At 32.9% G+C, this 17,253-nt stretch overlaps 2 protein-coding genes and 1 non-coding gene across 3 annotated transcripts; all 3 read right to left on the bottom strand.

Annotated features, from left to right (window-relative positions):
- Positions 1–193: 193 nt before the first annotated feature.
- On the bottom strand, positions 194–265 carry TRNAC-GCA (transfer RNA cysteine (anticodon GCA)). The gene has a single exon. It is a non-coding gene; the product is annotated as a tRNA-Cys (tRNA).
- A 246-nt stretch (positions 266–511) lies between these two features.
- Positions 512–3,080, bottom strand: LOC109800749 (tubulin beta-1 chain). Its single transcript, XM_020361610.3, has 3 exons — positions 2,463–3,080; positions 1,439–1,708; positions 512–1,358 (listed from the first exon to the last, which is right to left on the bottom strand). The coding sequence occupies exons 1-3, from the start codon at positions 3,031–3,033 to the stop codon at positions 667–669; spliced, it is 1,533 nt and encodes a 510-aa protein (XP_020217199.2). The 5' UTR covers positions 3,034–3,080; the 3' UTR covers positions 512–666.
- A 2,457-nt stretch (positions 3,081–5,537) lies between these two features.
- GSH1 (glutamate-cysteine ligase) lies at positions 5,538–15,882 on the bottom strand. The gene is made up of 15 exons (XM_020360813.3): positions 15,470–15,882; positions 14,341–14,491; positions 14,102–14,209; positions 13,796–13,888; positions 12,148–12,231; positions 11,986–12,054; positions 11,833–11,903; positions 11,679–11,747; positions 10,138–10,231; positions 9,900–9,989; positions 9,717–9,797; positions 8,466–8,558; positions 7,775–7,855; positions 7,636–7,705; positions 5,538–5,849 (listed from the first exon to the last, which is right to left on the bottom strand). The coding sequence occupies exons 1-15, from the start codon at positions 15,739–15,741 to the stop codon at positions 5,761–5,763; spliced, it is 1,515 nt and encodes a 504-aa protein (XP_020216402.1). The 5' UTR covers positions 15,742–15,882; the 3' UTR covers positions 5,538–5,760.
- Positions 15,883–17,253: the final 1,371 nt, after the last annotated feature.

Below are 17,253 nucleotides of genomic sequence, written 5' to 3'. Positions count from 1 at the left end.
AATTGAGCCCCAGGATATGATATTTCGTACTATGTTCATAATTATCGCGAGCCTACCTAATATAGTTTCATCAAAATTTCGGTAATCATCACTTTGTATAGATAGCAGTTCAAGCTCCATAGTGTGACTTTTAAATAACAATATCAGAAGGGAAACGTGAGTTTGGGCATAAAAAATAAAAATAAAAATAAAAAGGGCCCAACCGGGTTCGAACCGGTGACCTCTTGATCTGCAGTCAAATGCTCTACCACTGAGCTATGGACCCATTCGACGTTGAGAATCACATTTTAATAAATATAATCGGGTTTGAAAAAAAAGTTATTCAGTGATTAATTGACAATATCGAAATTACACGTAAATTTTGTGATGTGAGTTTTCGTTTAAAATATAATTAATTTCTGGATTTGACTAATTAATTTACTTGCAAATTTAGAATGAATTTGAAAACCCTTAATGATCCACTTGAATGATTTATAGAGACAGAGATTAACATATAATTATGATAATTGAGTTTGAACGAAGCACTTATAAAAGAAATGTAAACGTAATTAACAGCGTATGACATACATAGGTGGAGAAATTCCATATGAAAGAAAAGAAAAGGAGGAAAAGAAAATCCTTAAAAGTATTTGGAGAGATATATATAGATTATAGAAAGAAGAAGTGTCATGCAGATGCAGGCATGGGTTGTTCTTCATCATCATCATCATCTTCTTCCTCTGGCACTTGGAGAGCCGCAGCATCCTGATACTGCTGGTACTCAGCGACCAAGTCATTCATGTTACTCTCAGCCTCCGTGAACTCCATCTCGTCCATGCCCTCCGCAGTGTACCAGTGCAAGAACGCCTTCCTCTTGAACATCACCGTGAACTGCTCCGACACGCGCCGGAACATCTCCTGGATCGACGTGGAGTTCCCCATGAACGTCGACGACATCGACAGCCCCGTCGGCGGGATGTCGCACACGCTCGACTTCACGTTGTTCGGAATCCACTCCACGAAGTACGACGAGTTCTTGTTCTGCACGTTTATCATCTGCTCGTCCACCTCCTTCGTGCTCATCTTCCCCCGGAACATCGCCGACGCCGTCAGGTACCGCCCGTGCCGTGGGTCCGCCGCGCACATCATGTTTCTGGCGTCCCACATTTGCTGCGTCAGCTCCGGGATCGTTAGGGCTCTGTACTGCTGCGACCCCCGCGACGTTAGCGGCGCGAAACCCACCATGAAGAAGTGCAGCCTCGGAAATGGTATCAGGTTCACCGCCAGCTTCCTCAGGTCCGAGTTCAGCTGCCCCGGGAACCTCAGGCAGCACGTCACTCCGCTCATTGTTGTTGAGATCAAATGGTTCAGATCACCAACTGCATTAATCAACATGTTCTAGTTGGTGTTGGTGTTGTTCTTCGATCAAAATATGCTTGTGTTAAGAGTGAAGACTTACAACTTGGGTTTGTGAGCTTGAGCGTTCGGAAGCAGATATCATAGAGTGCTTCATTATCCAGGACCATGCATTCATCTGCATTCTCGACAAGTTGATGAACTGAGAGAGTTGCATTGTATGGTTCAACCACTGTGTCGGAGACCTTAGGGGACGGGAACACTGAGAAAGTCAGCATCATCCTATCTGGATACTCTTCTCTGATCTTTGAGATAAGCAAAGTACCCATTCCAGACCCAGTTCCACCTCCCAGTGAGTGACAAATTTGGAACCCTGTCATCATCATCATCAAACAAATACTTCCACAGCTTCAACAAAGTAAAAACCCTTGCATACAATTCTTTAAATATTTTTTATATTATTTTCTAATTAGAATTAGAGTTTCATTTTATAAATCTATGCAAGATTTACATTAAAGATTAGCATATTTTATTAGGAACGATATCTAAAATTTGTCAATTTAATTTAAAACAATAAACATAAATACAATTACATAAGTATTTTTTAATATTGTTTTCCAACTAGAATTAAAGTTTCACTTTAATAATTTATATAATAAAAACTAATCTTATCAACTTGAAACTACAATTTTAATGGAAGTATGATATAAAAAGCATTATCTAACATAATCTAAAAGTTTAAATATGATTTTATTTTTTTAAATTTAGAGTAAATTTATTTTTGTCTCTCAAATTTAACATTATTGTATTTATTGTCTATAATTTTTGAAAATTTTGTTTTAATTCTTCATGTAATTAACAATATATCTAAAAATAATAAATTATAGCAGAATTTAATATAATATTTTTACTAATAAAAACAAGATTTATTTTATATAACAGTATTTAATAGATTCTTTAAATAAAACAAACTTTTTTAAAATTATAAAGATTAAAAATAACAATTTTAAATTTGAAGAACTAAAAATAAATTTAATTAAATCTTGTCACAGGATAATGACATATCATGTTATGGACATTAAATTATTGGATGAACTTAGAACTTGAGTTAACCAAGGAAGTAGTACCTTGCAAGCAGTCGCAGTTCTCAGCTTCTTTCCGAACAACATCAAGAACAGAATCAATAAGCTCTGCTCCCTCAGTATAATGGCCTTTGGCCCAGTTGTTTCCAGCTCCATTTTGGCCAAACACGAAGTTATCAGGCCTGAATATTTTTCCATAAGGACCAGAACGCAAGCTGTCCATGGTCCCTGGTTCGAGGTCCATAAGCACAGCTCGAGGAACATACCTTCCACCACTTGCTTCATTGTAATACACATTAACCCTCTCGAGTTGAAGATGAGAATTTCCCACGTAATTTCCAGTGGCATCAATTCCATGTTCATCGCACATCACCTCCCAAAACTTGCCTCCAATTTGGTTGCCACATTGACCCGCTTGAACGTGGAGGATTTCTCTCATTTTGATAAGATCCTTTAAGGAAAAAGGTACTTTAACAAAGTGGTTAAGAAATTGTAGCACAAGATGAGAAGGGAAGGGGTGGTCCTTTTGTAGGGTGATGAGGTTGATAAAAATGGAAGTTCCCTTTGTGTGAAGTGGAAAATAAAAATGAAATGGAAGTTCAATTAATAGGCTCATGTGGGTTTGTTGGGAAGGGGCTGTGTCATACTCCAAGTAGTATAATGAGCTGGACGTGGAAAGTGACAAGAAGTTGCATGATTGTTCTCATGGTTAACTAGCTGAATTATGAGTCCTTCCTACCACTTGATATCCCATCTGTCAATACTATTTCCAATTGTCCATTTCCATGTTTGGTCACCATGCTTTTCCACACTGATTTGACACCTATTTTTCACCTCGCATAAGTTTAGACAAGGTTCAAACACTATGTTTGATTTAATTCAATTTTGTCCCAGAGGTTCGTTTTTTCTCTTGTTTTATAAGCTTTTGGTTCGGGTATACTATACCCTTATCAAAATAGAATCAATCATACAAGCGGAGTTGAGCCGTGCCAAGTTTTTGTGGGAAGCAATTACTATTTCTCAGTTATACACCACCTTTTTAATTATAAGTACATTTTTTATTTTATTTTTTAAAATATCTTTAATTTTTTACCCTGTATTTTTTTTAAAATTTTACTCCTTTATTGTTTAATTTATAATTTTCTCGTTATTTTTTTACATTCACCATATTTCAAGAATTTATTTTTATTAAAAAAAGAAAAGGAGGTGTACTTAAGATATATATATCATGAGTCAAACAAAGAAAAATTTATAATTTTCTCGTTATTTTTTTACATTCACCATATTTTAAGAATTTATTTTTATTAAAAAAAGAAAAGGAGGTGTACTTAAGATATATATATCATGAGTCAAACAAAGAAAGAGAAAGATGTATGTAAAAAAAATTACTAAATTGAATATTAGATACCTTAAAAATAAAAAATTAAATATATTTTAAGTTTTTTATTTAAAAAATAGGTGTATTTATCATAGAATGGTGGTGTATATATCATAAACCAAAAAAACAATATTGTGTATGTTGATAGACATATAAGTCCCTAGGGAGCATCTTGACAGAGAATAAGAATATGAATTATGAAGCGCATCATAGTTCTGTTGAAACCTGTATCCTTCTTAAGACAACTATTTTCATGCCCACTAAAGCAATAGTTTGGTATTGGTGTGGGAATCCTTGGTCTTCCCTAATAAAATGATTAGAAACCTCAATATTTATTGGCCAGTCACTGGCATTATTCTTGAAAGACCTGCAGCTGGTACAAAGATTGTTTACGCTTTTTTTTTTCTTTTTCGAATGAGAATCTTAAGCCATTAATAATTTGAACATAAAGAACTAATATTTTGTTATCGCGTGTCTTTTTAATGCGAAAGTTCAATGATAAAATCTATTAAATAAAATAATACGTACTTGATATTTTAAAAATCTATTAAGCCTTTGAGATGAGTAATACGTGCTATTTGTATTCCAGTCACAGTTTAAAAAACCCTTTTAGTATTTTTCTGAGACAAATTGATCGGTAATTTAATGAAACAGAGAGAAATGTAAAAGAGAAAGTTGTGAATATATCATATCATATTATACAGCTAACATCCACAAAAGATTAAAGGTGGTAGCTAATTCAGCCAATATTTGGTGTTGCGTTATCTGGTGATTGCGACATGCTTAGCGTGCTTTTAGATTGAATTATTTCTTAAAGGTATTTTAATAATCAATTATATAAAATAATCTTTATGTTTATGACATTCAAGTAATAAAGTCTCACATAATTAGAACAAAAGGAGACATTATTATTTGGTAATTATTAAAAATAATATTAAAATAGTCTATTTTGTTAAAATTATTATTTTATTATATAATTAAAAAAAATAAGCTGTGTAATAATCGTTTGGTAATTAACCTAATCACTAAAGATAAAATAAAATAAAATTCAAGCTAAAAGACAGTTTGTTAACTTTCAGTGAATATTCAAAATCTTGTTTAAAAAATAACCTAAAAGTAAAACTGTGATATGATTTTCATTGATATTACTAACGAGAGAACATGAATATAAACAAATTTTTCTCTCTTAAAAATGGGTTAAATCTGTGAATGTGAAACATCAAATTCAAATACACACTAGCATATGTATAAAAGAGATTGGCTGTTGAATATATGGTTTTCAAGACATGGGACAAGTGAATAAGGTAGCCCATCAATTCTAATTTAATATGGATTCAGACAGAATGCTTTATCCACAGAAATCTCCCACCTCTACCTAGTTCACTCCTCCATTCTCCAACTCTTTGCATTTTAAGATATTCACGCTCACTCACTCGAGGTACATTCAGAAGCTCACCGGGGTATTGTGTATTCTGTCCCATACTAAACTACTGTTCTTGATAGATGTTATGATTTGAAAGTAAGAACTACTTGCAAAGAGCATGCAACCAAGCTGAAATATCAAAAGGACCTATCATATGCCGGCTGACTTGTAATCACTTGTTACAATATTTTGGTTGGTCAATATATATCTTTCAAATGGAGCACAAATTAGTGGAAAACTAACAATAACGTAAAATACTAATACTAGTAAGAAATAATTAAAAATAAAAGTAGTCACTGAATGAGTCCGAGTCTAGAAATAAGAAAAAAATGTTAATGCTGATGGATTTTGAAACTTGTAACTTAAATTATGTCAGCTTGATCAGATCATGTTTCCAAAAAAGGTATATGAGAAGCCTCAAGGCAAAAATTACATGTAAATTATTTCCTAAATCTAAATGAAGCTCATGAGAGAGACAACCAGAACTATAACCAAAGGATTACACAATTAATCATCCACTGACATGTTGAGATAATACAACCTTAATAAAGCAATTCTTCAAACACATGATCTACGGATTGCTCCCACTTTCCATGATACAATTCCAAAAGCCTCTCAGCTGGAGTAACACCTGCCACCACAAAGATCAGTAGTCAGAATTTACAAAACAGAGAAAACCTTTCATGAAAACAAGAAAGCATGATGAGGCAGAATACACGAGAGTATGGCATAGTAAAGAAAATCCGGTTAAAGGTGTATAGGTATAAAACTCGGGTCTATATGAAAAGCAATTGAAAATTTGGCATAAACTTGCGTAATAGCCCAATTCTAGATGCCAATGTATTTATAGCTAAATTAACATACTGACATTAACATTTGGTTGAATAGAAGATTTGTCACATATAGAGACCAAACATATATTTTAACATAGAAAATGAGGAGCCAAAAGATAATTTGGACTAGTAAATAAACTGCAAAAACTCCGTATAATCAATGACAATATTATTTATACAATTACAAACTAAAATTAACGGGTCAAAGTTCAGATGTTAAAAAAACTATGCATGGTATGGAAAGGGAAGAGGCTTGGAACAAATGAAAGCATGAGAAACAGAAGATTTCAAATAGTTTCATTTTGATAGGATGCAGAGTCTGGCGTCACATTAGAAATTTGTATGGTCTATAACAAAGATAAGGCTCTTTCTTTGAGTGTTTGCTTCATATGATGATGGAAGAGCATGGACCAAAGGTCCAACTACTAGAACTATGACAAGGAAGATACTTGAAGATTTGACTGCTTCAGAGCTTAGTGGGCCCAATGGGCCTGGTGGGCCTAGAGTTCTCTTCATTTGGGCTTTACATGGATGACCACCTTTCTTATATATTTGGTAGTGTAGGATTTCATATTGTTTGGTCTTGTATTATAGACCTTAGTATAGGACTTTTTGGGTTTTAGGCTTATTGGGCATAGTTTTGGATTTCATGGGCCTTTGGGTTTTTGGTACCAATATTGGGCTCATTTTCATTCTTGTAATTTTTCCTTTTCATTGTATTTGATTGGCCATTGTATTTAGGTCATTAGAATAAGAATTTAAGGGGAACAAGTATTAGGCATGAATCATAGAGTTGTAATTACATTTAAGAATAATTTGAGTTTCATTTGAGTCGCATGATTTGTGCCAAGGGTGGCTGCACATCTGACTAATCAAATGAACCCTAAATTACACTTAAATGTAATTAGGATTCTAGAAAGGATGGCTGCACATGGGTGGATGAGTGGACGTCCAAAATTTGAATTCAAATTTGAATTTGAATTCAAATTTTGGCGCCACCTTGAAGCCTTAGGAGTTGGCGCCATTTTCCTTGGATCCGTGGCCTATATATTCATGTTTCCTCTCAATTGTAGACACTCTGAATCATAATTAAGATTTCTGAAAATTCATTTAGCCAAGTCTCTCTCAAAAGTCCATAGCCTTAGCCTTAGGAATCCTAAATTCTAAGCTTAGTCCGTGGGCTTTGCTTTGAGTTTCTAGCTAGGATACTTCCATCTTAGCTTAGGAATTCAACCTTTTCTTGCTCTCAAATCCTACTTCAATCCGGAATCATTGTTCAAGGAAGAAGATCCGTGTTAGTGGAGAAGGAAAAGGAAGATCAAGCTTCACTTCACTTGCCTCCTTCCATCATATAATCACTAAAATGCCCAACCACAAATAATAGAAGCAAAGACTTTGTAACTCATGGTCACTTTAACTAAACCCTAAGAATGTTCAATTAGATAGCAGAACATTTGTTCCAATCTGCTTCATATAAATTGTGAATGTTTCAATCTAACCAAAATAAGGGAATGAAACAAAGTAGGGCCAGTAGATGCATGGAAAGGTTGTGGTAGATGCATCTATTTAACATAAATTCATTACCTGTTCTAACCACCTCGGCAACCTCATTCAAAAATCCTGATTCCTTGAAGCCTCTTCTCTCCAAGCCATCCTGTGGATGTACCCCCAATGCTCTTAGCAACATTGAAAATAACAATTACAAAATAATGACACCTTTTACCTTTGCCAACTTTAGAACATCTTCAGCAACATGCTTCAGCAAACCATCTCGAAATGGTGTCTTAAGACCAGTTATAGGAACCTGTCACAGACTCCAATGGTTAGTATAGACAACTAGTATGAATAATGACCACTGCTGAAATATAAACTGCCAAATAATTATCAACTTCTGACCCCAGGTTATGCCATATCCAGTCCTCATGGAGAAATAAGAAAAATTATAGGCTTAATTTCAGTATATATTTGTATATACATGCATGTTCGTGTTCGTGTGCGAGAGTAAAGGACTTAAATCAGAGAAGCAATACTTTCTCTTATATGTTTCAAGTGATATTTAGCCATCTAAAATTCAAGAACCTAATAAAGAACATGTAAAAACTAAGACAGATCCCTTATCCTTCTTTCAGGTTTACGCCTAACTTAAAGTACCTAGACAAGGATAAAAGCCACTTTGATCAGATGATCAAAGACAAGATTTCAGTCCCCACTTATCCCCTCCTTCTAATTCTATTTCAGCACAAAGTAGCAACCTTGTGCTTAGCCCATTCTTCCAGCCCAAAGCAATTTTGCATGAGGGGACGTGTCAGAGATTAATAAAAACATAATTCATTTCAGGTACTGAACCTAACAACTTATGCTTCTGGGTTGACTAATAGCAATAGAAATGAAAACAGTGTTATTAAGGATGCTACCTTATTCCTTAACATTTGTCTTTCTTCGGTTGTCCAATCAGCTGTCAAATCCAAAATACTTTGTAGAGAAACATCATCATACAATAACCCTACCTGATGACACAATCAGAAAAATTACAGTTGGCTCATGTTACTAAATTGAAGCAGTTTGTATGTTGGACGAAGAGCATGCAACCAAGCATTGAATAACAAAAAATACATGACAAAAAAATTTCAAACAATTATTATTGAAAACATTATTCCTTTTGCTTTTGTAAGACAATAAACATTAGATTGCACTTCCAAGAAGAAGTTACAATTAAGGATGAGGATAAGTAAGGTCAAGTTAGTCTTGTCCTATAAAATTAAAATTTAAGTCTAGCTTATTAGTCTGATCTGACCTTTTTAAAAGACTAACCTGATGTATTAGTTTATTTAAAAACTTATTTTACATTAACAATATTCAATAGACCAATAAACTTAATTTTAAATAAACCATCAAATTTATTTTTAAATACATGTGCGAGCTTCTTTTTTTTAATTTGCATGATAAAAAGATAATTTACTCTGTTATTATAAAAAATTAGAGTTTAAAATAAACTAATGTAAGAGAGACAACTCATGTACACGCACACTCTCACACAGATGAAATGAAGAGATAATCTTATAAAACAAAAAAATTCTAAACATTCCTTATATCCTATTTGGAATATTCTAAATAACTAATTATGAAGACGAAGGAAAAGAACTCACGAAGATGCAGCTGTTAGATTTTTCTATCTTCTATTTTTTTATTTCATATGAACCGGAAACATAAAATGTTAAGTGTAGTGAAAATATAAAAAAAAATATTGATAAATTAATTTTTTTAATGTTACAAATTTATTTATGTAATTATATTGTTAATAATATAATATGTATATTATTTTTTATATTATATCATATAGATAGACTTAAGAGGCATTTTTATAAGCTTAAATTCAATTTGTTTAAATAAATAAGTTTTTTTAAAAGCCTTAAAACTGACTTTTTTATTAAATAGATTAGACCAGACTAAACTTTAAATAGGTCAAGTCATAGGCCCCTATTTAAGACCTACTCTATTTTCATCCCTAATCACAATCCCAACTTTAACATGTCTGTGTTTAATGTTTACACTCTATGATACCAATTTGATGGTGAGTGTGAAGGCAAATAATACAGTGAACAATCCAAATGTCAGAGGCTAAGTGACTACAAACATCATGCACAAGAAGTAAAAAGCCCACTCACCCAAAGTGCTGGTAAAGCACATAACCTTCTCCATGGCCCTCCATCAGCACCTCTCATCTCCAAATACCTTTTCAGCCTGACCTGAAAAGAATAATGGTTTATAATAACAAAACTAGGAAAATGCTACAAATTCATTGCAAAGCAAAAGACAACAGTTAAATTGTGAAACCTATAATAACTAACCTCAGGAAATATAGTTGTCAAGTGATTTTCCCAATCATTGAGAGTTGGAAATTCACCAGGAATACAAGGAAGTCTTCCAGCCAAGAAATCCTGTAATAAAAAAATAATCAATTTTGTACGTTGAACAAATCAAAATTACATGTATACTGTGGTTAAGAAAAGTAAGTTTTGCAATAAAGAATTGCAGGGTTATAATAGATAGCCTTAGATTACGAGAATTTTAAAGATAGATGAGAACCCTGAAGGTCTTTCCAGTACAGTCAATATATCTGTGTTTCCGATAGACAAAATACATAGGAACATCTAGAGCATAGTCAACATACTGCTCAAACCTGCAAACAGAAAGTTGGAAGAAAAACAATTAACCAAATCATTTCATTGCATGAAATAACATTGATAAAACTGTAAAAAAATAAAGAAAAGAATTCATCATGTTGAGATAACACAGTACAATAATAATCTTTATTTCAAGTGAACTATTACCTAAAATAATACATCATCTGAATTTTAACTTCATAAGAATGACAGTTACTAAAGGTAAATACAACATTGTTGAAATAATAATAGTTAATGCACATAGGAAATAGCATGTTTGTGTATGATGTATCACATGAAAAAATGCATTTATTGTTCATGGGTATTAGTTTATAGGGAGTTGCACTCGATTAATATTATCCAAGGAAATAGTCTCCATTAAGTCTATCAGGACTCTAGAGTCTATATATTTGGATGATATGCAGAACCTGCATACTACATTCTCTTGAATAATAATGCGTTCTCATTCTCCAGAATAATCTGTTCTATCTTCCCCTAAATCTACCCCCCTAAATTCAATAAGCATAAGTAAAACAATAAATCATATTCTATATTTAGTGATTTTTTTCTTTATATTCTTTAGTCTCCCTAAAGTCTTCATGGGTAGTCCTTTTTCTTCAAAATAAAAAAATAAAATAAAATAAGATAACTAGTGTTTGAAAATCTCCATTTAAGTACACCATTCAGTTTATTAGCACCTTGTATCTCAAGTTCAAACAATGAGTTAAAAAGGTCATAGAAGAACATCATAATAAACAAATAAAAGAAAAAAATACACTCAAAAAATCAAGGAATAAGTTGAATGGTGTGCATATAAGGTGCTTCAGACACTTCAGAGGGAGGGAAAAATGTGCAAAATTCATATTATCACACATAAGTAGAAAAGAGGCCCACAATTTTGTCACTTAAACCCCCCCCCCCCCAAAAAAAATAAAAATAAAAATAAAAAATATATATATATATATATATGGTCAAAAGTAGTTTAAGGGAAATCGGCATATAACTCTTTATATCTAGATGGCATTTGGGTTCTTAAATGTTAAACGTTTATATACCCCAGTCATTCAATGAGTATATTTCCAAATACATGTATTTTGGACAGTCAATATGAAGGATAACAGAATAGGCAAAAGGATGAAACCAATGAAGCCTAGAGTCAGAAAACTTAGAAATAAGGGGGCATTTGGTATAAAAAAAACTTATAAAAATATTCCTGGAATGAGAAACATAATTATATATATATATATACTTTCTCCTTTCATGAGAATCTTGGATTTTCACCCTCTCCCATGGGGAAGTTTTGGGAAAGTTAGATTCTTGGGAATGATTCTTAAAATTCTCATACCAAACAGGAATTTAACATTACCAACCCAGGATTCGTGGAAATTTTAAAAGAATACCCCTACCAAACACCCCCTAACAGTTTCAATCTTAATTCTTCAAAATTCAAAAACAATCTCTTACCCAAAAGAGTCATCAAAAACAAAAGGCAGCATGCCTGTGCGGTCCTTATCAGTATCAGTCCAAATATGGCTGTTCCAAGCAAATGAAAAGTGTATAAGGCATCTTAACAGTGCAAAGTGTGAAAGGAAATGACTGCATGAGTACTTCCATGTACCTTCTCATACTGACAAAACCATTTGGCTTCCCCTCTTTAAAGGGTGAATTAGCAAAAAGAGCAGTTGCTATCTGTCATAAAGATAACACTAATTACATCAAAAAGTACCGAACAAATCCCCTAATAATAGTGTCAGAAATTAACATTTCTTACAGGTTGCAAAGCAAGACCAGCACGAAATTTCCTGATCATGTCAACTTCAGAACTAAAGTCTAGATTGACCTATAACAGTGAACGTTAAAATATATTACTATCCAGTATGAGAGTTGACTATAATATTGTGTCATAAGATACTCTTTTCACCACATATCTCACCTGTACAGTGCATGTCCTAAACATCATGTCAAGCCCAAGAGAGCCAACTTTGGGCATGTAATTCCTCATAATTTCATATCTTCCCTGTGCAACAACACAGCATCAGAAAACAGGTAATTGAACCACAAAAGGTCATGAAAGAACCATCATTTATTACAAAGAATGAGGCCTGCTAACAGAACTCCCCAAGCATCACTTGCTACATAACATAATAAAAAAGAAATAAAAAAAAACACAAACAGAGACCATTGATAGAACATTGAAAAACAAGGTTTATCACTAATAAAGAAATGCAGCAATGACCTCTGGTATAACCATATTTCTGGTGTAGAAGTACTAATGGTTATAAAAGTAGGCCTACTACATAACCATAAGTATGTGCGTCAATACCAATAGAAAAAACATAAATTTGTAATTTTCAGTCGAAAGCAACTATAGTATAATAAGCAGATAAAAATGGCACAGTTAATGCATTTATCACACAATGTGACTTAGCATAGAGGAAAAAGTATGTAATAGTATAAATTGCAAAATCCATCCACTCCCTAAAAGAAGGATATTTGTTCATTCAATTACAAATTAAGCTATCAATCCCCGTGGAGAATTCTGTAGATCCGTACTTTAAACTAGTAATATCCAAATCTGAAAGAAAAAGGGTTGTAACAATAATCTCTAGTCATTATAGTTAATAATGTAATTAATTGCAGATGGCATTCCATGGCAGAAAACCAAAACTCCACCAAACATCATGGCGGATGGCATTGCAGGCAACTAGCTCAAGCATGGCAGATGAATTAAAAAATACAAAAGAAACTAAGTACAATAAATAATAAAACCCAATAACATAGATAAACATAACAAAAATTAGAAACATATTCTATGAAATAAAATTCATCAAGTCTAATAACATAAGCATAAAATCTCATAGCAATGCTAATGAGAAGGATAAAATGAGATGATGAAGGGAAAAAACAGATAAAAGAAAAAACAATAAAAACAGAAATGGAGAGAGAAAAAAATGGTGACATAAACTTAAGAAAAAACAGAGAAGAAGAAAAAAAAAAAACTGAAAGAGGGAGAGAAAAAAAGTGATGGTGACAAGAACTGACAAAATAACAGAAGAGATGAAAAAGAAAATGGGATTTGGGGGGAGAGATTTAACTACAGTGGTTGCCATAGTGTGGCTTGCCAGAGTTGGAACTGCCAGCAGGTGGTGGAGATAGATGATGAGAGGCAATCAGCCCATGAGAAACCCTATTTGAAACTCTTTAAAAAAATGATTTAATAAAATAAGGTCCACATCAGCTATGACAGCCGCAAAACATGAAATGACAGAAAGAGCCGCAAAGCAGGAAGCAAGTGGCAGTGGGCATCAAAACTGCCACACTATTCCTTTAAGCTCCACCATAACTGCCACTTAACAACTATAATAGTTAATGAATAGGTATGGCTAGTCATGAAATCAGAAAACCCAGCCAAATCCATGAAAAGTTGACTAAAAACAGATGGTGTCATCTATTTAAAGGATTGGGTAAGTTATAACAGAAAAAGTTAGCAAGTGACATCTGAGCAAGATTTTTAAGCAGAAATATCAGCAAGTGTTCAACAGTTCAAGAACTTGAAAGACAGGAAGAAAGAAAAAAACTACCTTTGGCATTATAGGTATGTCTTTGATTCCCCACTTTGGCTGGAAACCAATCCCCAAAAATCCAATTCCCATTTCCTCGGCAACAGCTTTAACCTATAAACACAAGTATATGGAAATAAGGTCAGTTGTCAGATAACAGAAACATCAAACATAACCAACTAGTATTATAAGTTAGCTATCTATTATGTCACAACTTACAAAGACAAGTTGAATGACCATACCGGTAATGATTATACATATTAAAATTAAGAAAATATGATTGTGTAAAAGATTAGTTGATGTCCGTAACAAGTATGTGTGATTTACCTGATAAAGGTGCGAATTAACTTCAGCACAAGTCTGATGCAAGGTTTCAAGAGGGGCTCCACTAAGTTCAAACTGACCACCAGGCTCCAATGATATGCTCTGCTTCCCCTGGTTCACATAGTGTGCAGAAAAACTTCAATCTTCAACAATAACATAGCATTGTAATTTTAACATATGAATTAAATTGTACATCTCAAAGAAAATGTTTGACATTCTTGTTCATGCAAATGTTAACTTACTTGTTTAAGTCCAATAATTTTATCACCTTCCATTATTTTATCCCAGTCAAATCTCTCAGAAATACTATTCAGCAATTCTGCTATTTGCTCATACTTCATAGGACGCAAGCTTCCAAACTCAAAACCAAACTTCTCATGTTCAGTACCTATTCTGCAAGACCACATGAATAAATTAACCACCTATAGACACACAAACTAGTTATCACAGTAAGAGTCAGTTCAAATTTAAACCTTCAAGAAACCTAATCAGGTGCTATATAAACTACTTAAAAACACAAACTCAAATATGGCAAAAAGGACAAGGTAAAAGGTCTCCCAATGAAAAACAAATGAGACCTCAGTAACATGTTCCTCTGTCCAGCTTTATCTATGACTTTAGAAAAGCATTTTCGTGCCATTTTATGTTTCTTCAGAAAACTTCATAATCAACATTTGTTCCCTACTTTATGCCAAGTATTAATAAGTTAGACAGAAGAATAATACAACAACAATAACTGTTAATAATATGTCCTATGGGCATTGCTAGAGTGTGGCTCTTTTTCAGCAGTTAAAGCATTTCGATTCTTTTTTACATTTAAAACGGTTGAAATCAAGGTTTTAAATGGCGGTCATGGCTACTGTTTCATTGCAATCCTTGATAGTACAGAAAACTATGGCCAAATGCAGCTGATGTGACTGCAATTGTGGTCACGAAGACTCCAAAAACCTTGACGTTACAATCGGACCGTTTTTAAAACCTTGGTTGGAACGACAATTTCACTCATCTTTTAATAATTACACTTACACACATCCACCAGACCCTGAGCCAACTTCATATAATTCTGCCAACGGTACTCTGAGACTATTGATAATTCAATCAAATGACTTATTAGTTATTAATTTAAATAATAATAAATCACTTATACCTAATTGTTTCAGTTTATACTATGCAGAGTGTCTCTACTCTTGTACAACGACTTCAAAGATCCACTAACAGTTATAAGTGAACTGAAGGAGCACAATTAATATGAATCGACAAAATCCCAATCCAAACATGCAAAGAGAAAGAGCACATAAAATCACGTTAAACAACGATACATCAAATCAGACGTTAAAAAACGACGAATAAAAATAGAAAACGACACGGAACCTCCATTTGTCCCTGGGCTTACAACCGGAGGCGAGATAATCGACGAGATCCTGCTTGGTGAGTGGTTCAGTAGCAACTAGTGCGTCTTCGGTGGGAGGACTCGCAGCAACAATCACTCTACTGCCACGTGTACTCCCGGCCACAATCCTCTGCGGAGCTTTCTTGGGAGAGTAGCAGAAGCTGCTGGCGGCGGCAACGGTGGTTCTTCTATCGAACTCGTGTGGTATGAAGGTGTGGCGCGAGCACGTGGCACAGCGCGAAACGACGGCCATGGCGGTTGCTTGAGGAGAGGAGTAACGTTAGGGTTGAGGAATTGGTGCGAGCGAGAGAGAAGGTGGAGTGGAGAAGAAGGGTCTTTTTCTCGTTCACTCGGACACAGCTTCTTAGCTATATCTATTATACTATTTCTTTCTTTCCTTACACTGAAATAAGGAAATACTAATAGATAACGACGAGTCGTGGATGTCAAGGGCCAATGCGCAATTTCTCATTTTTACTATATCATATTAAATTAATTACATGCTTGTTCGATAAAATTTTTAATTTATAATATCATAAGTCAGCCATGAGAAGAAAAAAAATTTGTAAAAAATGTTTTATAGGTGTGCATATAATATATAAGTCAAATCCTTTGAGACAAATTAAACTGTTAAAATATTTGATATTATACTTAAAATTATGCATACCAAATTTTACATAATTCAAAAATTAATTAATAATTTATCTCATTATTTTAACTTATAATATGAAATATTAAATAAAAAAAAAGTTTAAATCACGTTAAATTTAATATAGATGATTTTGCATAAAGATTAGACAAGAAAGTAGGGTTCCATTGAGTGGCTTATTATTTTAAGTTATAAAGCTGATTCTATGATTCCAAATTCTTGCAAGTGATCTAAAGGCTCACGAGGCTCGAACATAGTATAAAGCAGTGAAGCACAGATGCACAATCTCTTTGACTCGGAAATGGATCCCATACAGCTACCAGAAAAAGTATTGCAGAGTGCGTAATTATTATGCTCACGCTTACACAGTAGCTTTCCTTTTTGTCATTATAAATACCCCAGATATTTCCTCTTCCTCCAATTAAAGTAAGCTTTTTAAACTATAAAAAAAATAAATAAATAATGTTCATAACACTGAAAGTTGGTAGTATAAGCAGCAATATAAGTTAATCGATAAAAAAAATTAAAAAAAAAATAAAACTTATGATTAATGAGTGAGTTTTGATTTTAATTATTGTAACAATATTTTAATTATTATAAAAAAATATTTATAACACTGAAATTAAAGTTGGTAGTATAAGCAGCAATATAAATTAATCGATAAAAGAAACTTATAGTTAATGAGTGAATTTTGATTTAAATTATTATAAAAAAATATTTTTTTATTTTTTTATTTATAAACAATATTTTTAGTTCGATTAAATTTTAGCTTCTATTTTTATAAAATATTTGTTTTATTTTTTCTTTTAAAGTATAAAGTTATTATTTTCATCACTACCAGTTATTTAATGATAGATAAATAAAATTTATTTTAAAAATTTATTTAAAAAAATTCAAACACTAGCATGATATTAATAATAGGCATGGATAATATTTAGGATGGTACTTAACCTTTCAATAAATAAAGAGTTGCTTAAATGATCACATAAAAAATAAAAATTAAAAATAATAAGGCTAATTATAGAGGGTTGAAAAATTAAAAAAAAAATTACAAAAATCAAAATTAAAACTTGCTAAATTTGTAGGGGTTAAAAATATCTTAGTTATCCTAAATGT

Source organism: Cajanus cajan, chromosome 2 (assembly GCF_000230855.2).
Source record: "Cajanus cajan strain Asha chromosome 2, NIPB_CcT2T_4, whole genome shotgun sequence".
NCBI classification, from domain to species: Eukaryota; Viridiplantae; Streptophyta; class Magnoliopsida; order Fabales; family Fabaceae; genus Cajanus; species Cajanus cajan.
This window is presented reverse-complemented; position numbering and strand designations above follow the sequence as displayed.